Source organism: Pygocentrus nattereri, chromosome 30, assembly GCF_015220715.1.
Source record: "Pygocentrus nattereri isolate fPygNat1 chromosome 30, fPygNat1.pri, whole genome shotgun sequence".
In the NCBI taxonomy this organism is placed as follows: Eukaryota; Metazoa; Chordata; class Actinopteri; order Characiformes; family Serrasalmidae; genus Pygocentrus; species Pygocentrus nattereri.
In genome coordinates this window covers 1356830-1380000 of record NC_051240.1, presented here as the reverse complement: position 1 = coordinate 1380000, position 23171 = coordinate 1356830, and the positions used below count along the sequence as shown (strand labels likewise).

The 23171-nt window shown below is 40.8% G+C and overlaps 1 protein-coding gene across 2 annotated transcripts in view; it reads right to left on the bottom strand.

Annotated features, from left to right (window-relative positions):
• Positions 1–23171, bottom strand: part of kdm6al (lysine (K)-specific demethylase 6A, like) — a 59230-nt gene that overhangs the window by 28925 nt on the left and 7134 nt on the right. For both annotated transcript variants that reach the window (XM_017712945.2, XM_017712946.2), the window contains exons 3-5: positions 8430–8538; positions 8210–8259; positions 2743–2801 (exon numbers count right to left, since the gene is read on the bottom strand). In XM_017712945.2, coding sequence (XP_017568434.1) covers positions 2743–2801; positions 8210–8259; positions 8430–8538 — 218 coding nt within the window. The remainder of the gene's footprint in view (positions 1–2742; positions 2802–8209; positions 8260–8429; positions 8539–23171) is intronic.

Below are 23171 nucleotides of genomic sequence, written 5' to 3'. Positions count from 1 at the left end.
ACTCGCGCTGCCTGTGTGCCATCACGGCTGAGCCACAGACGGGAGCAGTAGGCAGAGCTCTGTGCCATTTGAATTTTTCACTGAAAGACATTTTTTCTATTTCACGCATTAGGGAGTCATTAATTATTACTGTAAGTTTATGATGGGCACATCACAAAAGGCTGCTATAACCAAACACATCAAATTGTATTACTCTATATATGCCAGAGCGACACTAGTTCGGTCCTAGTGATCTGCTACCCTGGAGCCTCACTGTTAAAATACTTCATGGATCCCAAAGTGAAAGTGTGTCTGCAAAAACACCAGGACATGAAGCAAAAACACCTGGATTTGGATGAAACCTTTAAAACGCATGCCTGCACACGGTATCCTTTTTATAAATCACATCCTTTCATAAATAAATAAATAGCATATGTAAAATACCTCCCTATGTTATGCACCAAAACTAACCATTAATGGTCAAAGCAAATTACTTCATAAATGGCAAGTGTCCCATCACGACACCAAGGAACATCTGGAATGTGTGAGGTGGTGGTTCTCACGTTGACACCCGAAGAAAAGAAAGTGAAGAAAAATGTCTGAGGCTTGATGGTAAAAGCTCAAATGAAATTGCAGATGGGGCATAGCTACCTTCACACAAACAGCTGGGCTTCTCTGGTTTGGTGATCATGCTTGCCTCTCTGCTCGCCGAGCTACACTATATTGCCAAAAGTATTCACTAATTGAATTCAGGTGTTCCAGTCACTTCCATGGCCACAGGTGTATAAAGCCGAGTCCCTAGGCCTGCAGACTGCTTCTACAGACATTAGTGAAAGAATGGGTCGCTCTCAGGAGCTCAGTGAATTCCAGCGTGGTGCCGTGATCGGACGCCACCTGTGCAGCAAGTCCAGTCGTGAAATTTCCTCATTACTAAATATTCCACAGTCCACTGTCAGTGGTATTAAAACAAAGTGGAAGCGATTGGGAACGACAGCAGCTCAGCCACGAAGTGGTCGGCCATGTAAAATGACAGAGCGGGGTCAGCGGATGCTGAGGGGCATAGTGCACCGACTTTCTGCAGAGTCAATCACTACAGACCTCCAAATTTCATGTGGCCTTCAGATCAGCTCAAGAACAGCGTAGAGAGCTTCATGGAATGGGTTTCCATGGCTGAGCAGCTGCATCCAAGCCTTACATCACCAAGCGCAATGCAAAGCGTGGAATGCAGTGGAGTAAAGCGCCGCCACTGGACTTTAACTGTCAGACTGCACTGTACCAAGTGTAAAGTTTGGTGGAGGGGGGATCATGGTGTGGGGTTGTTTTGCAGGAGTTGGGCTCGGCCCCTTAGTTCCAGTGAAAGGAACTTAACGCTTGTGAAGGCAGACGAGCATATACTCATGAAAATAGTGTATATCAAAGCCTACAATCAAAACCTTAAAGCTCCAAGAACTGAAACATTAAACAGTAGCATACCAACATCAATTAACCTACTGAGCAGTGAGAAAAAGTTCAAATCCAATGGAAAGCAAAGAAAACAGTAAAAAGCACCGCATGCATTTCAGCATGTATTAGTAAAGTGTGTTAGTTCTTTACACACACAATTTTGGAAATGCAGCTTCACAATAAACGCAGCACAGCAAATAGACAAAAACTGATTCTTTGATCCCAGCTGAACACAACGGTAAGTGGCCTGTCCATTTTGGAAAAGTTCAAGTGTAACTCCGTAATTGGGCCTAGTTTGAGCTGTCTGATTCTGATCCTTTCAGCATTTGTGAAAAAGTTATTAGTTGTCATCAAGGCTACAGAGATGACTGTGACTGGTCACTGACTTTGTCACCTGTGGAAGTTCAAAGTCAAACAGAGCGAATAATGTCGCATTTTTCACATTTGGTGTTTAAGATACACCGAAGTTACACGTGTTCATACATGCCCTACACAGCTTTCATCAACACACACACACACACACACACACACACACACACACACACACACACACACACACACACACTTAATAAATCCCACAATTTGCATGGAAGTTTGAATGCAAACCTTCAGACCTGTTTTAGTGTGTATGCACCATTTAACAATGAAGCCCCTAGAGAGCTCACCTTCACCTGTACTGTAATACACCTGATGCAGTTAATCTGGAATTAAACTATAAAGGGGGGCAGATCACCCAGATTAGACTTGCGCCCCCTTCATTGACAAAAATGACGGGTGGCTAGACCTGCAAACATTGCCACAAATCGCAGTGCTTAGCAGCATCAAAAGGAAACACTACATCAAATGAGCGTAAGAAGTGTTAACCAGTAAAGGAATAGCGCAGAAGCCAGCAGGCATCCACTTTATCCTCGTCACAATTTACTCTTATATATTTTAAAATATTTCATCACAATTGTTTTCTCATACAACCAGCTCTAAGCAGGACGGAGCACAAATAACATTAAAGACGTTCTAACACAAATCAAATTATTTCATGTGACAAGACCTCAAGCAACAACATGGGTGTTTTTACTTCTTAAAATAAGTAAAGAAAGTAAAAGTAAGTAAAGATACAATAAGAGAGGTTATTTCTCTTGTTAGAAATAAGATGTCTTTGAGCAGTTGGGTAGTTTCTTGGGTAAGGAGTAGAAAACCAAGTAAAAAAAGCTTTTCCTTTCCACAGCTATTAAAAGGCACAGAGGCACTTTGTCAATGAAATAATTTAATTGGTGGTGGGAGGAGGGAGGAAAATTTCAATTGAACTGCATAATAAATACTTACCACTGAAATGCATTGTAATGGAAGTAAACCATACCAAGGCCATATAAAAAGGCAGCATTCTGAAAAAGAAAGAAAACAATGAATATTAAGCGCTGCATGTATTAAAGTCTAAAAACATACATGAGCACCTGATCCACACAGAATTACCTTGTACATACATCAGCATACAAATCGCAGCAGCTAAAGACACAAATGAGAGCCTGACCGATAAGCCTGCACGCTGATAAGTCTGTCCATCAGAATACTCTCCCCAACTCCCCTTTTGGGATGCCATAAATCACAACGATCAGCTGGCCCAAGCAGAGCGAAAGAGCGCCCAATGAAAGAGGACACCAGCATTCGTCTGAAGTTGATATTTGCCATGTGAAATATCAAACGCATTACTTAAACAATGATAAATATCCCCATCACTTCTCTATTTAGCCTTAATAAGCCTGCAACACTCCATGTCAGCGACATCCTACTTTCGCTACAGTAACTTGAAAGTCTGTAGTCATGATTTGCCTACATTTCATGTTACGGTAGAAGAGTGGTGTAGGCCAAGCAGTGTAGCAGTTCTAGCGCGCATATATATATATATATATATATATATATATATATATATATATATATATATATATATATATATATATATATATATATCCCTCTCTTTTATCCCTTGTTCATCACAACTCTCTCTGGCAACATCACTTGCAGCTAAATTAGGTTACCCACAACTAATGTTAATGAGTGGTTGTACTACAGTGTGTAACTCCTTCTGCTTAAATGAGTAACCTGAAATCAGCTTTTATTGGCCAGTTTCTTGTTCTAATTTTCCTGTTTTATCTTAAATCGAGCAGTAGTTGCGTTCCAGCACCCGAGGATACTGCTGTAATTGCTACACTATTACAAGAAGTCAACTTCATCATTGTGCCTAAATAAATCAATGGCTTACACCAATCAGGCGTAACATCATGACCACCTCCTTGTTTCTACCCTCACTGTCCATCTTATCAGCTCCACTTACTGTATAGCTGCTCTCTGTAGTTCTACAGTTACAGACTGTAGTCCATCTGTTTCTCTGATACTCTGTTACCCTGTTCTTCAGTGGTCAGGACCCCCATGGACCCTCACAGAGCAGGTACTGTTTGGGCGGTGGATCATTCTCTGCACTGCAGTAAGGCTGATGTGGTGGTGTGTTTGTGTGTGTTGCGCTGGTCTGAGCGGATCAGACACCTCAGTGCTGCTGGAGTTTTTAAACACCTCAGTGTCGCTGCTGGACTGAGAACAGTCCACCAAAGATATCCAGCCAACAGCGTCCAGTGAACAGCATTCGGTGACCACTGATGAAGGACTAGAGGATGACCAACCCAAACACTGCAGCAGCAGATGAGCTGTGAGCACAAGTCTCCAACTTTACATATACAAGGTGGATTGATAAGGTTTTTAATAGAGCGGACAGTGAATGGACACAGTGTTTAAAAACTCCAGCAGCACTATACAGTAAGATGCATGACGTCTACGTTTTTTAGCGATTGGATACAGTACTGCAAAAATATATATATTTTAAATTTAGTTATGATGGATTCAAACATATTTGCCTGATTTTCTATGTACTTTAGGAACAGGTATTGGCAAAGATTTTAGTCTTTATGAGATGCGTTGTTTGAAACCATTATAGTTTTCCTACTTTGATCTTAGAGAGAACATGAGATTTTAGTTTATTAGTACTAGAGTGAGTATTGCAGGGCCAGCTGAGGTCCATTTAAGCCCAACTTCAATTGAACTGTTGCACATGAATCAATCCACTATCAGGGAATCACTGGCAAATTTATGGCATCTGGATGCTATAAAAATCCAGGAAGGAGTAAAAAAAAAAACCTTTTCAACCTGAATGATTTGCTGTAAAAAGGTGTTTGGAAACACTTGTATTTGCAGAACTGTCAGGCTTAGTGGAATATAAAAGATTCAGGAACTGCACCAAAAGGTGTCTATGGTAAAGATTATGAACGTATATTTGAAGACTACAATTTGCAGTAATTGCTGAAGCGCCCTCTTGTGGCTGGAAAAATAACAACCGATTCTGTGACCAAGATGGGTTTAACTAAAACTGCCGTATCTTCCATGTAGTTTTGAAAAATACACACAATGAGGTTAATTTAACACTTTAAACAGCAGAAAAATGACAAGAAACCTTGTATTTGGAAGGTATGATGCGAAATGACTGCTTATTGGCCAACAGCAGCCTCAGGATCATGTGGGGTGTAGGATTTTCATGAGAACTGACCAAAGCAATCCTGATCTGTAGCCATATTTGTGAATTAAGTTCAATCCAGAACAGACAAATTCAGCACTTGGCATACATGTTTACAAATATTCAAATTTTTAAATAATAATTGACCATTAGGCTCTTGTAGGCCAACACTGTGTGGGTATCTTGACAAAACTCAGACGAGTTCAAACACACAAAAATACATTTCTCGGCAATCATCTTCAGACTTTTTGGGCAGACCTTAAAATTTCTATGTTCTATTGTATAACTTCGTCATAATGCAAAGTATAAGGCACAACAAACCTTCAGGCTCTCTCTTATGGCTCAGGAGATACTGGCTAAAATCTGAAAAACTGCTCCATAGCAGCACCACCAGGTGTCATTTAACTTGCTTCGTTAGGGAGGTTTTAGGCAGATCGTGCAAGTTTGGCCCCTGGATGGATTGTGGTGTCTGCTCCCCAATCAGTTTTAGGGCAGAAACAAAAGAAGAAACACCCTAGCAAAAGCAAGAGAGTACCACAGCAATACGAGGCTACAAAGGGAGGGTGAAAGGCTCCACACGCCTTCGCTGATGAAGGGAACTTTTCAAACTGCCACCAACTCCTCACTAATGGGCACTTTGAGGAGAATGCTCGTTACATCAGTTACCATACACCTGTGGGGGTATGCATTACTGAGTGGTGGTGAACAGGGAGGGCCGTTCAAAGAGCACAAGGCCAATTATGCTCTCTTGGAATCCTGGGTACAGTTGGCTGTAGCATTGCTGGGAATCGAACTGAGCGTTTTTCAACGGCAGGGCAAATATTTAGACTGCTGTGACACCAGGGAGTACTGGCGCCAAATATCTGACTGTACAGCAAGGCCTCGAATATTATTGCTATTATACAACCCCATTTCCAAAAAAGTTGGCATGCTGTGAAAAACGAAATGCAATAATGTGCAAATCATTTAAACCCTATATTTAACTGAAAATGCTTTAAAGACAACGCATCAAATGCTGAAACTTTGTTTTGTGGAAAAAATATGGAACAGCAACATGTTCCAAAAGTGTTGGGACAGGGGCAACAGAAGGCAGGTAAAGTTGTGTAATGAAGGGAAGAAAGTAAAAGGGAAAAATCATCCCAGAGAGGCTGAGTCTTTCAGAAGTGGAGAAGGGGTTCACCACTTGGTGAAAGACTGAGCAGGCAAATACTGAAACAACTCAAGAATACAGTTTCTCAAGATAAAACAGCAAAGAACTTCTGCTTTTCATCATCCACGGTACATAATAACATTAAATGATTTAGAGAATTAGGAGAAATCACTGTACGCAAGGGACAAGGCCAAAAAAAAAAAAAACCCACACAACAGTATGCGCTGGCCATCATCTGGGCCTTCAGACGCCACTGCATTAAAAACAGACATGAATCTGTAGGGGAAATGACTGCATGGGCTCAGATAAACTCCTGAAAAACACTGTGAAAATGGTTCATCACTGCATCCATAAATGCTAATTAAGAAGAAACCATATAAAAGCAGGATCCACAAATGCTGCCACCTTCTTTAAATGCAAGCTCATTTAAAATGGACTGAGGTCAAGTGGAAAAGTGTCCTGCGGTTTGACTAATCAAAACCTGAAGCTCTTTTTGGAAATGGTGGACACTGTGTCCTTTGCATCAGGGCACTGTTCAAAAGCCAGTATTTATCACTGTATAGGGGTGCATTAGTGCATTAGTGCACATGGTGTGGGTGACGTGCACACCTGTGAAGGCACCATTAATACTGAACGACAATGACAAACCACACTCTGCTTGTATTACAGCAGCACGGCTCTGTACTAAAAGGGGGGGTCTGGGCGCTAAACTGGCCTTCCTGCAGTCCAGAACTGTCACCACTGAAAACATCTGGCACATTATAAAATGAAAAATATGACAAAGGAGATCCCGAAACGTTGAGCAGCTGAAATCTGCATCAAACAAGAATGAGAAAAATCACATTCAGACCTACAGCAACTGGTCTCCTCAGTTCCACAAACACTTGCAGGGTGCTGCTAAAAGAAGAGGTGATGAAACGTAGTAAATATGCGTCCGTCCTAACTTTTTTGGAATGGGTTGTTGGCATCAAATTCAAAATAGGCATACATTTATTAAAAAAACAATAAAATTTCTCAGTTTCAACATCTGATTCACTGTCTTTGTATGTTTTCAATTAAATATAGGGTTTAATTTAGTCATTAAATTTTGTTATCATTTAGATTTGGCATAGCACGCCAACAACTTCATCTCAGACCTTCATTATTAGCTTTTGAGACAATGACAAGTTTTACATTCCTTTAATAAACAGTTCCATGATCTATACTCAGATAATGCTGCAAAGCAACCCCATTCAAATCAACAGACTAGTCATTAATGATATTACTACATCTGAGCATCAAGTATATTTTTAAAGCCAACCGCTTTGATGTACCTGTTAAACGCATTTCTGTACTAGTCATGATATGGCAACACCTACCAACGGACATTCAGAGCAAATTTACTGTGCAGTATTCACTTGAAAAGCGGAAATCTCGAGATTCAAATATTCCTGTAATGGAACCAGTTTAGTCCTACAACAAATTAAACCAAAATTAATAAAAGTTAAATGAAAAACTATTACTGCACACAAATGAGTATAAGTGATTAAAAACTTACACAATCATAAGCTTAAGTGTGAAACGACTGGAGACAGTTCACTGAATGACTAACCAGGAAAGCCACAGGAGCCATATTACTATAAAACAAAGCCCACAAACACCTACACTCTCATTTCTCCCTCACTCGAACAACCAAAGTACCACACACACGCTAGTGTGCGCAAGCAAAAACACACTTCAGTGCTGAAGTGAAAGCGCAACTGAAATCTCCCAATGTTGGCAAATCATCTGAGTTTAAAAACGAGTTATGAGACAAACATCAAATTTAAAGCCACTATAAATATAATATAAGAGTCCCGTCCAAAAAAAAAAGAAAAAAAAGAAGCACAAATTCATTTTCAATAAGTGCATCATGATATATAAGCTCCCTTAAGAAACCCTTTCAGGAAAATCAGAGAGAATTCCACCTTTTAAGCTACACCAGAACCTAATTACATCGGTGACGCCACCGTTTGCCAACGGCATCTCCGCCACTGATCAGTTTGCAGCCCTAAAAGCTGTTTGAGCATGAACTCCTTGAGTTACACTAAAAGATTGGTGCTTACCTTCCAGTAGTCCGACTGTAAACTGTAGTACCTCTGGTATGCTGATAATGCTGGAACAGAGAGAACAACATTCCCCCCAAAAAAGTTAAAAAATAAAATTATATTTATTACATTTAACTTGTGAAACTTTAGGATTTATGTTTTCCAACAAAGAAACAAAAGAGTCACGGAAGAATGATAAAAATTACAGACATTAAAACAAGTGTCCTGTAATGCTGACCTTTTGGGTAATCCTCCAGCAAGAGGTTGAAGTGACCCAGCTGACAGAACAACTCGGGATCGACTTTTCCTTCAGCTTTCAGGATCAGAGAATCATAGCAGCGAACAGCCTAGAAAGGGAAAGAACACAAAGTGTTAGCTCTACTCGTCCAGGGTAAGTTATGCTTTACAATGAAAAAACAAGCACGACAATCCAGTTTACTGTTCAGTGCCCTGATCTACAGTCTTTCTTTAAAAGAAAGAGAAAACAGCTGTAAATGTACAGCTGAAGACAATATTCTCTCAAGCTAGGACGAACCCAGAGACATCCAGAATACAGCAACCACTGAGAACAGAGTCGCATCTGTCAGCAAAGCCCTACTGGCATAAAATTAAACTCTAACATGCCAGAGGTGCTGTCTCAATAAGAACATACAAAAAGCCACTCTTTGCAGTAGTATTGTTTTAACGCCCCCCACTAAATGCTGAAGGACTCGTCTCTGCAGGCTAAACCTTCAGATTCTTTAACCATAAAGCAAAATTCAAATCGGACCGTGGCCGTTTCGTTTTCACAGCGCACAAATCCACGGAATCACAACAGGAACCGAGAACACGCTGCACTCATACCACATTAGGACGTAGTGTCTAGGAGCTTGGTTCGTTTATAGGTCAGTGTAGAGGGTCTGATTTCATTTGACATTTTTACATATGCACAGAAAAACCATGATTCACAGCCCAGAGCTGACCTTTAGCACCCTGGCCCTGCCCCGTCCCCCATACCCATACGCCTCCCGTTACTGGGATAAATTAGGTCACAACGCGATTTTCTGAGCATATCACGGACACGTCGGTGCTTAAAGAACACCGCTTTGTAATGAAACATGTATATAGTCAAAGATAACCTGATGCCCTGTTTAGCTGGATTTAGTGCAATACAATTTGCAGAACACTGAATAAAAATGCAGTTACAGGTTTATTATAACCGCTTTTATACGTGATATTACAAGTTCTATTTTGTCTGAATTTATTACGTCTCTGAAAAATGAAATGCATTTCGTGTGTCGTAAAAATGCCCTGATAACAGCACCGCGAGTCAGTAAAGAAAACAGCTTTAAGACACTCATTTCTGATTTCTTTTAACATGTTTTCGTCTAATGCGTAGTTACTCCAGTTAAACAGACAGTCCTGCTGCTTTACATGCATAAAACTACTAATTCCCCATAATCCTCGATAGCTGATAGCTGGACAACAGCCTATTGCACATAACCCAAAATCCTACTCCAGACAGCCTTAGGCCTTACCAACATAAAGTTAACCGACTTAAGCAACGCAGTGCAGAACATTAACAAAACGTATGAAATGTACATTTAATGGCAACACCTCCCAACACGATTTTACGTAGTGATACAAAAATCCAGTGAAAGTCTAGTGCGACAAGGTTAACAACCTCACAGGAATTCTTGACTAGATGGCAAACTGCAACTTCAATTGTCAACCGCAGATAAAAAGCCACTGAAACTGGAAACCACGGTTTCAGTTTCTACACCTTCTTTGTGACGTTACGCGCAGCGAATATAGACCGTCTTCTGTAAACAACCAGGTAAGTCATTTTCCTTTCCTAGGCATATGAGAAACATATGAAGGCTGGAGGTGGTGCAACCGTTGACGATCAAATTTTATGCAAATGAACAACAACGCACTACACCCATTTCCATGGTTTTCCATGGATTTTTAGGACTGGATATTTACTGTTCACTCAGCTTCAGCACTCCCAGCTCTCTTTCTCACTACTGACACAGGTAAGCCCCACAGACCTACTCTTCAAATTTACATCACTGCTTGACCAGTTTAGCTGCATTCGCCTTCATCAGGGTCTACATTGTAATTTCACATCAAATTAATAGGCATAATGGTTGGGATTACCATTTCTGCACTGACGTCTATATCTAAACATTTATACAACTCCTCGTCTTCACAGCTACATCAGTGTTTGTTATCCACACCATAAACACACACCAAACTACCTATGCTGCTTGGTCTCATACTCATGCAACCTCTTCTTAAAACAAGATAACTAACCTGACAACGATATTAAAAGCATTGGTTTGTGTGGAACCAAGTATCCTTTCTAACTACCTACCTACCTAACAAGAGTTCTAAGGGGGTCCAAGAAGTTAGACAGGACAACCAGATTGCTAGCATTATGCAAGACCTTTACTGGCTCTCGCAGTAAACTCAGCAGTTTTTCAGCTCTTTCGGATAGCTACCAGAGTCAGAGTGAAGAACATACAAGAAGTTAGTAGTTATTTTCTCTCATCTCATCTCATCAGCACTACTTCTCAGGCTTCTCGTGTTCAGCATCGCTGCTTGCCACCTTCTCCAATGCTCTCTCTGAACCTGGAAAAATGTTCACAATGCGTAACTCAAGCTACAGAGTGCAACATTATGCACCATCCAGCACATGGTAAATGCTAATAACCAGGGTTTACTCCCTATTTATTATTATTATTTGTATAAAAAGCTCTGTTCTGTATCCCTTCAGTGCATCACACATTCAGGAAAGACCAAGTTTTCACTAATTCAGTAGACTGCAGTGGAGTGGTTGGTAAGCCTCCTATACTGCTTGTTAATGCTCGTATGAACCTTCTTGTATTCAAAAAAGTTGTGTAAAGTAAGTCAGTGTCACTTTCACAGGCATGCAATTCATGGTTGAAGTGAGGTGTTGGGTAGTAGCCAGCTGCGATTAGTCATGGGAATTTTGAGCATGTCTGCAGCGCTGCTTCATGCCCCGCTAAACTAAACAGATGTTACGGTGTTGTCGGCAGGCCCATCACAATTACTACATAAATCATCTAATTGCAATTATCTGAGATGATCATAATTATCTGAGCCAACTGCAGTCCTTTCCAGCTCTAGGATTTCAGTCATAGAATGCTGCAACAAGCTAAACGGGAGCTGGGTGTGTTGGGTTGATTTAAATAAAAGGTAAATAAAAGGTAAATAGTAAATGCATTCATTAAGACACATCATGGGAGCTTCAAACTAAATTTTAACTTCTACCTGCAAAATATTTTAATATTTAGAGGGTGGCTCTAAAGTTATTTGTTTGTTATGCAGCCAATTTTAAGCCTATATGAAAGCACAACGAGGGAATTGCTTATATTTTCACTCAAAAGTAAAAATGTAAGCTTTACTTGACATGATTCTGTGTGACAGGGCTTTGTGTGTGTGTGTGTGTGTGTGTGTGTGTGTGTGTGTGTGTGTTCGCCCACCAGTGTGTGAATCAATCTGACAGTACTACCAGTTCTGGCTACTAAGTACACATAACTAGGAAGCAAGATGGCCAATAAGCCAATTTGGCAACAGATGCATATAACGAGCGAGAAAAGCCAATTCAATTGTTAACTGCAGGTATTTATATGACAATCAGATCAAATTTCATGACCGTGACAGTCTTGGCTGTAGGTCATCTGTAACACAGTGAAAACTGTTGCTCATTGATCATTTTCCAGCCACAGACACTCACACATTCTTTATTACGGTGGTTTACATTGTAGTAAACTTTGATCAAACATGCTGTGTAGTCTAATTTTGTTGCATCATGATACGCGAGACGTTTTCTATCGTAAACTTGCTGCTAACTCCCAGCCCAGCCGTCACACATCATTACGGGACCTAAAAACATGCGCATTATGTAGGGGTGGGGGAAAAAAATCAATTCTAACAGAGTGAATGACATAAAAGTTGACCGAACGCACAAGTCAGAACTTTGCACAGTGTGGATTTGCGGCGTCCGGACACTCTGTGGCGTGCACACTACATTAAAAGCTAGTGCAAGTGTCAGCAACCCAAATGTTAAGTCTTTGTCTTTTCAACAAAAAAAAAACAAACAAAAAAACAACCTTGGGAGACACAGAGTCCTAGCAAAGGCTGAAAATATAAACAAAACGTAGACCGACTTCGCTCTGCTTTAAGCTGTAGCCGCTTTTCTTGCCTCACCAGCAAGAAATATTTCCAAAAAGAGCAGAAAGGTTTCTATAATGTCTCAAATGTCCTACTTTTTACAAGGTTGAAGTCAGTTTCTCGTTCAAAATCTCCAGTTCCACCTTAAATAGTGCCTCAGGCGAGAGAATGCAACTAATTTAAGGTGGAATGGGCGATTTCGAACAAGCTGGAGAATGAGAAACTGATTTCAGTTTCTTGCTGTTGATTAAATGTTTTAGGAAGCCAGCGATTATAAAAATGCAAACATGTCTCCAATTCGTCTCCAGATGATCAAATGTTTGTCTTAAATCTCTCTCTTTGTCTTGTCATTAGCTACTAGCTGGGAGAACTAGTAGCTCTAGGCTAAATTAATTCCAGTGTTTAAGATTTAACAATAAACTATGAACAACCAGCAGAGCTTCATTTTACTGCAAAGGAGAATCATTTGATTTTTACCTAGGAATCAAAGTCTGATGTGGAGCCACAACAGGTCCATAAAAGAGCCACAGACCGCTGAGTTAGCGTATGGAAGCACTTTGGCTTCTATGGAGTTGAGGGGGAACACCATATTACATGTTCCGACCCATTTTCTGCTCGGTTGTAGTTGCTGCCAACCACCCAATTCTGAAAGGACAAAGCGAACTGCAGACTATTCACAACTTTTATCGCCAAGGATTTGCATCTGAACTCCGTCTTTGAGAACCAGGGCTTTTACGCTATGTTGCACACTGGAAGCAGAGCTACAGCATCCCGTCTCAAAGATAGTTTACTGACAAAGGCAAATATTTCATCGAAAAAAAATTAATACAAACAATGCTGATGGAGTACCTAAGGACTATAATTTAGTTGTGGTTAACTCTGGCTTTCTGGTTGGAGCACAGAGAGGTGGAGGAGATTTTTTGTGCACATTTAAATCAGATAGACAGCAGGATCATAAGCAAGTAACGCCTGTGGCAATAAGATTAGAAGAAAGACAAATGTTCAGTAACACAGGTCATACAGTACACACAGAACCATAATCCGCTGTTTTCAACAGCTCTACAAATACGTAACCAAACCTTGAACCTCTCCGCACTAACTGCAGCAGGCTACAGACGAATGTCCACTAACTCAGTGAAACTAATAGATCACACAACAAATATGGATCATACATGAAAGTTAATGAAAGATCCTCACTTCATTCTGGCCCACAACAGTTTCTTCATATGCAAAGGGTTAAAGCTCTGAGGGCTTTGCACTGTGGTAACTGCACTGAGTTTACCTGAAGCTGGCGCGCTGCTATTTCCATGTTGGCCTTTTGCGTCACCAATTTTATTTATTTATTTTTTGCAATAAACGGTCAGCACTTCCCAGCCATTCCAGGCTTATTCAGTCAGTGGAAGCACATCAACACTGTAAATATTGCCCCAAAATGTGCAGAAAGTTGAACTCGCTCTGGTGCTAGAGCTAGTGATGTTAAACGCTCCCCAGAGGTGTTCAGATCACAGCCTGGTCTGTAGACAGAAATCAGAAAAGGTAACACAACAACTTCATTTCCTAGTTTCTACTCCCCTAATGCTGTAGCCAACTGTTCTAAAGCCATTTCTTCTCCTATACAGCCACACACTCAGCTCTCTCTTTAAGAGGGACGTCATTATGCTATTACTGAGCTATGCTATTACAGTTGCCCAAGAACATCAGAAACAGACCATTAGAACAGAAGCTGGAACAACACTGGGGTTGTCTTAAAGTCAGAACAGTCTTTAGGAAGTTTTGTCAAGATAGGATGTGTCTGTATACCGTTTTCTTATCTGGAGTCAGGGGGTATGATTACGAACGTGAAAACCGTTGTTCAGTAATAGTTGCTGTCCTAAACTCGGCCCTCATGTCATGTGACTAAACAGATAAGGCAAGATTTCAGAGTCGAGATGTTTCCTGTACAGTCCCAGGTTCCCTTCTTGACACCACGCTTCTCCATTCAGATACGAGCCCCTTATTGTTTGGTAAGCAACATGCATTTTTAATATGGTGACATGTTAGATCGTGGTCTTCAGCTTGGGTCGATAAAGTATTATAGGAATACAACACTCTTCAACCATAGACTGCCTAATTCATCAGCCATCACCGGCTGTGTTTACCTGCAGATCTTTGCCAGTCTGATTGAACACAGTCAGATTACAGACTCAGACTGAGGTGTTTATTCTCTCTCTGTTCAACAGGCTCATGAAAATCTTCGTTTACATGCTCGCTACAAGTAATCCGACGCAAAGTGACGCGCATGCGTGGAGCAGCACTGAGAGTAAACGTTACCATGACAGCGAACATCACGTGAGGTCCAGTCAGAGTGAGAGGAGTTTCCAGCAGTCCGCTTGTGTTTTTAATTGGTTTAAACTGATGTCAGACTCAGAAAAACGCCCTTCACCTGTCCTTATAAAGGAAGCGGCGAGAGGAAGACGTCGTGCTCTGAGACACATAAGCCGGCCGTCCGTCCCACCGCCGTCTTTTAAAGCTCAGGGTATAAAGCTCGTCTCCTCTGTAGACCAGTTTCTGCTCCGCCGTGCTGAACGGTATAAACCTCTCGCTGTGACGCGCCGCGCATGCGCAGAACGTTCTTACACCTTCCGATAGGGAACGCAATCGGATTCAGGCGTTTACACGGCTATTATTCTAATATTTAACAGGTTATTTAGAGGTTTACCCACCTCGTTCAATCGGACAGAATTCCGAATGGCCTCAATCGGACTAGACTATTCCGATTGAGCTATTAGTCAGATTATTAACAGATTATCAGGCTGCATGTAAAATGTGGCTAGTGTATCAACAGGTATATGAGCCCCTTATTGTAGGGTAAGCAACACGCGTTAATATCACGACATGTTAGATCACGGTCTTCAGCTTGGGTCGATAAAGTATTATAGGAATACAACACCGCGGTCAATCATCGCATTAAACTGCCTAAATCAGTCATCAGCGTGTCAATAGGAATATTGCCATATCAATATTTAGAACAGGGACCTACTGTTCAATAAATACTTGACTGGGGCTGTGGAGCAGTGGAGCAGTGGATCTTGAGTGTTCTCTTGCATCAGGGAGCACCAGTGAATAGCACTGAGCTGATCTGGAGTCTTGTCCATGAGCCAGAACCAATAATTCCAACGCAAATTCAAAGCAGGCAAAAAATATAATTTAATATAATTAATACAAGTTTTCGGGATATACAAGGTCATTATATTTATTATTTCTCACATCTGACAAGCTGAGACAGACAAAGTAGCTTCACATTTAAAAATGCTACTAAATACTCTGAATAGAATTGCCGTATTCAGAATTTCACAGCACTAAATCCAGTTACTCAGAACTAATTATGCTCTTTTTGCAATCAAACATACAGTTCGGAAGGGTTTACGTACAGACAACACTCCTGATATGATTGCAGAAGCAAATAGCAACTTATTGTGACAATAACAATAAATGTCATATTGCTGAAGCCTAATTACTAATTAGTTAGTTAGCTGAGTCTTGGCAGCATCGTCACTAAATTACAGGCACCACAACACAGTCATTACAATGATAACATCAGATGTACAACAGATTTTTTTTTGGTAAGTTAATATTTATCTTTTAAAATGCCGGTTTTATTACGTTTGTTAGTTTCAATAGGTTTCTAAAAAAAAATGTAAACATTAACATCAAGTGAGCTTTAGGAGCACTGGTTAATAGGTGTGGTTCACTCTGGGGGCTGGTCAGAGACAGAAGAGCGAACTTTCTAACAAAAGCAGTCAGTATGAGGGCACATGTGTGTAGGAGTCTCTGACTGTAAAACTGACAGTGATCAATGTTTACAAATGCACACCAGAGAAAATATCATCTGCAGTGCATTAACAGAGTTAAAATAAGGTTTCTAAACAAAAACCCACTCACAGCAGCCCACAAACCAAAAGCTTACTACAATCATGGACTAATCCCCGTCTCTGAAAGTGGAACTAACTCAAGTACACAACTAACAAGAAGCATATGTGCCTTAACAGTTAAAGAATACGCGCTCCAGCCACGCACAGAACAGCAGAAGACTAACTAAATTAAGTGCTCAGGTGTTCCTGAACACGCTGCGTGCTGAAGGGACCGAAGTGCCGCTTCCTTCTCCAACAGTCATTTATATAAACAGTACTAAGTGAGAGTAAATCCTTTCCTAGTATAGCACGGTTGGTATATCTGGGTGCTACAAACGTCCCTCTCTCTGACTTGAATGCAGTATGTTTCATGTGAGCGCACAAGCCATGCAAAGTAAATTCATAAATATCAATACAGCAACACCCCACACCCACTACACCCAATGAGCTTACTCACAATAAATGATTATATCAATATTTCAAAACAAGTCAAGATCTGAAGTGCAATCAATGCAATCAAATAATCACATCAAATGTTACAGCATCTGTTTTAAAGCCTTCCCCGAAGAGCAGAGGTGGCTTCTACAGCAAGGCAGGAGACAAACTCCGTATTAAACCAGTGACTAGTGAAGAAATGTTGAAGGTGTCTAAGAAGGTTTGGATTTCAATAAACAGCACTTTGATTTTCTCTTTATCTAACAGGGTAATGTGTGGTTTCATTGTCCATTGCTGTTGTACACAACATCATTCAACAGCATTACAGCACAAAGCAGCACCATAAAGAAAACACATCCACATCAAGTCATAAACGATCATGCTAAACACGAGGGATGTGACCATGGGGTTAAAAAAGGTCAATTCTGATTTCAGGTTGACTTTTAAAGAATTTTAATTATTTTTAATCGGGTAGCGTCTTTCCTGTACAGCCCACAACACACAAACAACATTAACACCAACGGTCTAGACCGAGTATAGACATCAACTCTACGATCTGACAACATGTTAAAATTCAGATGACGTTACACTAGAGGTATGGTCGTTTTTTGGGAAAAATGTTTCCCTTAAAAATAGTTTTAAAAAAAAAAAAACAGCAATTTTTTTTTTATAAAAAGGTCTTAGTTGATGATGTTCACTTTAAAATTTTGTCTCCAACAAAGAAAAAAGAAAAAAAAAAAATTATATATATACACAGTAGTGCTCAAAATAATAGCAGTGCCCCAACAGCAGCAAGATAAATCAATGTTTTTGTTAAAATTTCAAACTCTACACCACAAGTAAGTTTTTGGAGGGTATAATAAGGGTATAGAAAACCAACAAACCCAACAGGCCACCCATGCATACTGCAGATTCTGTGAAATTGAATGATTAACTGAAAAGGGTGTGTTCAAATAAATAGCAGTGGTGAGTTCAATTAGGGAGGCCGTCACTTAGGGAGGGCATTCTGGGAAAAAAGGGTGTAAACAGGTGATCCTTATTTAAGGAGCAAGGCAACTGACATGCTGGCTGTGCATTTGTCCTGAAAAAACAAGAAAAATGGGTCGTTCAAGACACTGTTCTAAAGATGAGCGTTTTTTAATAAAGAAACTAATAAAAGAGGGGAAAACCTATAAAGAAGTACAGAAAGTGATTGGCTGTTCAGCTAAAATGATCTCCAATGCTTTGAAATGGGAAGAAAAACCAGAAAAACGTGGAAGAAAAAGAAAAACAACTCCTCGAATGGATAGGAGAATAGCCAAACTGGTAAAGGCTCAGCCAATGATCGGCTCCAAGAGGATCAAGGAAGACCTTCAGTTGACTGTGAGTACTGGTACAATCAGAAGACGTCTTGTTGAAATCAACCTACCAGCAAGAAGCCCCCGCAAAGTCCCACTGTTAAATAAAAGACGTGCAGAAGCGGTTAGAATTTGCCAAAGAACACATTGAGTGGCCTGAGAAGAAATGGCGTAACATTTTGTGGACTGATGAAAGCAAGGTTCTTCTTTTTGGGTCCAAGGGTCACAGACAGTACGTCAGACGTCCTGCAAGCACAGAATACAAGCCACAGTACTCAGTGAAGACGGTTAAGCATGGTGGTGGAAGCATCATGATATGGGGATGTTTCTCCTACTACGGTGTTGGTCCTATTTATCGCATACCAGGGATCATGGATCAATTTGAGTACATCAGGATATTGGAAGAAGTCATGCTGCCATATGCTGAAGAGGAAATGCCTTTGAGGTGGACCTTTCAACAAGATAATGACCCAAAACATACCAGCAAGCGAGCAAAAGCATGGCTCCAAACGGACATGATTCAACTGATGGAGTGGCCAGCACAATCCCCGGACCTTAATCCCATAGAAAACTTGTGGGCTGACATAAAAAAATGCAGTGCATGAGGCAAAACCAAGAAACGCAGGGGAATTGTGGAATATAGTACAATTGGCCTGGGCTGCAATACCTGTTGACCGTTGCCAGAAATTGGTTGACTCCATGCACCACAGATGTGAAGCAGTTATCAGAAACCGTGGTTTTGCAACAAAATATTAGTTTAGGATACTCAACCAAGTTGACTTATCAAGAATTTCTTAGTTTGTGCAGTACATTTTTGAGTTTCCAAGAAAAGATGTCAACGCTGCTATTTTTTTGAACATTACGTTTCTGACTTTCTGTGAAATATCATTATTATTATTTGAGTTTTAATTACTTTTCCCAATTGTCCTGCTTTGGAATAGAATGTGCTGTGTCCCCAATGCATTTGTGTTCATTAAAGTACAATTTGTTAGAAGAATTTTGACATTTACTCATTTTTTTAAAGACACTGCTATTATTTTGAGCACAACTGTAAATAAATAAATAAATAAATAAAATTACAAGATAAATAAATAAATTAATTGTAAACATGCAAATAACGTTATCTTCTAATCACATTGCAACAGTTAAGCTTCACTCTTGGTTGCCAATCAGGGGATCAGGCAGAGCTGAAATTTCTTCAGCAGCAGTACAAACAGTAAATATTGGGACAGGTCCGTGTGAGAATCTGTTAAAAGCAAACAAGACGTTCAACAACATGTTCCAGAGATCATACGCACATCGTTTGCTTAGCACTTAAGAGCATTACAGCACCATAAAGAAAATGCTAACGGCTAAGTGCTAAGGACAGAAGCCGACAAACTACTAACTTAAGACTACTTTCAACTAAACTCTGCAGAACTCACAGCTAATAAGGAGCCTAATTGCCTTAAGGGCTGGTAAAAGATCCTTCGCTCATATACACAACCGTACATGATGAGCTAATGAATCAACTCACCTGTCTCTCCTGAACACACACAAACTGTTTGATCTTTAGTCTTTTATGCAGATAAACATAAACAAAGCAACCTACCCCATTTTTAAATAATTAAAAGCATGTGCGGTTACGAATGTGTCCAGTTTTAAAGAGGACTCATAATAATGCCGTGATCACTGCATCGATGTGTTGATGCAAGTTTATTCATGACATGATATTTAAATACTTTAAACTGAAACCTAATAACCTATGAATTTCATCCATTCATCCAGTGACCTGAGTCATTCCCAGCCACCCCAACTAGCGGTATATACAGACTTGGTTGATAAAATCTGTTTATTAACTGCTCCACACTGAGGACACAACGAGCGTCATTAGCACCTTCTAGCAATAATGTGCCACCTTAAGGTATTAAACGGCACAGTGGAGAACACCACCACTCCACACAGGAGATCAGGGTTTTATTCCCCATTCATGCGGAAGCACCGTTTCCACACAGAATCAAAATACGCTTCGCTGCAGAGGCGTAGCTTGCGGTAATGAGGACATGAGATAAGATGAGATGCCATCCGTAAGTTGGGAACCACTGCCACTAACAGTGCTTACGTCAGACTGGAGATGAACCATTCCCAATGTTTCTCTTCCAAATCAGGTTCTGAAACCTGACCTACCGATAGAGTGCCAACCCGATATCGGTGCTTTTTTCCTTTTATTTTATTTAAGGAACAATGAAGTTGAGCCCTGATGCTGCATGGGCCAGTTTGTCTTAATGACATCTGGGTTTTTTTTTGTTTGTTTGTATTTTTTTTTTGTTTTACACAGAGAGGGTGAATAATGGATAAGGCCTTTTACAGATTTTAAGGGTTTTTTCCCCCTTTAGGCCAAACGGGAAATTTGCACATCTAAGAGTCTCAACGTATACAAGGATTTTTGGGACGATCAGACCAAATGCTGAGCCGTAGTGTTGGCAATTTAATTAAGGGTATGCCTTGGCCACAACGATCAATTGATCACCTTTTTAAATAATTATTAATCTACAACGGCCAGAGTATTTCAAGGTCAATATCAAAGTTCGCATCAAAACTCACTTGCTCACAAACAGCAACAGGCATTTTCTTAAATACACTTGTAATTGCAATTAGTCTGGAACGCGGTACTATATTATCTGAAACCAGTGGCGTAATAAGGAACCATACAAATAGGGAAACTTTCACAAACCGGGTCAATCAGGTGCCAAATATTCTGAAACTTCAGTAGATAATGTCTATAGATTCAAGCCATTTTCATGATAACTGGTCAAAGTGTCTCAAAAGCCTGCTGAAAGCTGATTGGCTGATGACAGCCATGAATTGTGATGCATCAAGTCAGCCCTAGAACTTAACTGATAATCTGCCTAAAAGGCGTGTCGAATAAGTCCAGCTTGATCAGATGAACGGATGCTGAGAAAGTTAAACAGTTACGGCGCTCTCTAACCATACAGACGCAACCAAACTGATGGGCTACTTCAGAATCTACCCATGAATAAAAGTCTTCAGTTTCAAATAATTGGATGGAACGTTCGAGCAGCAGAATGTAATAGTAATAATAGTAATAGTGATACTTTTTTTAATCCCACAAACGGGAAATTCCACCTCCGCATTTAACCCATCCGTGAAGTGGAACACCACATACACACTAGTGAACACACACACTAGGGGGCAGTGAGCACACTTGCCCGGAGCGGTGGGCAGCCCTATCCACGGCACCCGGGGAGCAGTTGGGGGTTAGGTGTCTTGCTCAAGGACACCTCAGTCAAGGACTGTCAGCCCTGGGGATCAAACCGGTGAACCGAGTTAAATGGTCCAAACAGGTAAAATTGGTTTGTCTTGAGCCAAATAAGCTATAAAAAAAAATTTAATCTCTCCAATCATCTCAACAAAAAAACCCACGCCATGCTGCAGTAGCTCGCCTCCCCCGACCTATACGTTTGGTGTGTGTAGGACTAGCAAATATACCAGGGTTCTATGCAACATGTGCTTGTTTATTAGGCTAATAAACTTCTTAGTGCAACAGTAAAACCATAAAATCTAAACATTTAAAGAAAATGAGTTTACCTCTCAAAACTGGCAAACATTACAAACTGCTACTAGCAGCTTCATCAAGTGTAAAATACAGACACTTCTTATTCATTTCCTATTTATTTTATTATTTGTTTGGTTATTTAACCAAAGCTTTCAGCCTACATAAAACCGATAACCATGCAAACCTATGAAATGGGTTATCGCTTGCGTAGCCGATACAGTGCAGAAGCCTGCGCAGGGCTTTTCTCATGGCAGTGAACAGAAACAAGCGGCAGATTTCACGCCTGCTTACTTAATTTCCTTAAACAAAGTTTTCCTGTTACGCGATCACTCAGTTATATGTTTGAGTGTTGTGTTCATAAAAAACACAACGTTTTTGATGTTTATCACGTCATTACACGCTTCAAATGAAAAACCAGGGCTAATGCCGTGTTTACACGTCTGCAAAACGGTCGTTCTGCAGCTCAAAGCAGAACATGATCAACAGCAGCATGAAGCCACACAAACGTTGCCATTGTGACCGCAGTGATGGAAAATTATTTATTACAGCGCTGCAGTCCACAAAAAAAAGAAGTTGAACGCTTGAAGGAACGTTCCACTAACGCTGCGGTCTACAAATCGCTGCTGCTGGTGGCGGCAGGCTTGTCTGTTGCGGCTCTACTGAAAAACACCACAATATATCCAGTACTGAATATTCAGTACCGGGGCCAGTCATCACTATTTAGATGACGGCTCCTGTGTTGAGGTCATACGTTTCTTTCTGATGACTCTTCCCTGCAGGTCATGGTTAAGAAGTCAGCGCTGCTCAGCGGATTGGTGCAACACGTTAAATGTAACGTCAAGTATAAATTCCTGGGTTTCTTTTATTGTTGTGGAAGCACAAGTTTAATAACTTTATTAAAACAATTATCAAAGCACCCGAGTCTCGATGCCCGTCAATTCAAAAAGGGTTCAAGAATGATGACTAGATTAAGTCACCCATATTAGACCCATCTGTGCAGTGCGACATCTCACTCACACACACACACACACACACACACACACTAAGGGCAGTGAGCACACGGCACCCCTATCCAGAGCGCTCAAGGACACACGACAGTTTGTGAGTGAGCTCAGGGAATCGACCCAGCAACCTTCCGGTCACAAAGCTGGATCAGTAACCTCCAGCCCGTGACTGCCCCGACCAGTGGCATGTTTCTGCCCCGTTTTGAACCGGAGACCTTTTGCATGCCAGGAGAACGTGATGACCACTACACTACAGAAACGCCGGTTTCAGGAAGCCCGGTGAACAGACCGAATCCACCTCCTAGAAGTTCAAGGTCTGTTGGCATCAATTCACCCTTTACCGTCACCTTTTTTTGCCACTGGAGTTGTGAGATTTCTGCAAGAACAGGAGACAGAATAGACCAGGAAGCAAACAACTACACCTGGGTCTGGGTCTACCTTACTGCCTCCCCAATGCTGCCCTAATTGGAAAGAACACACTCCAGCTACCACCGAAGTCACTCAATCTAGGCAACAAGCTGTGGCATCAGAAGTCATCAGAATGAAGAACGTTTGACACTGTGCGGCTCCGCCACGGCC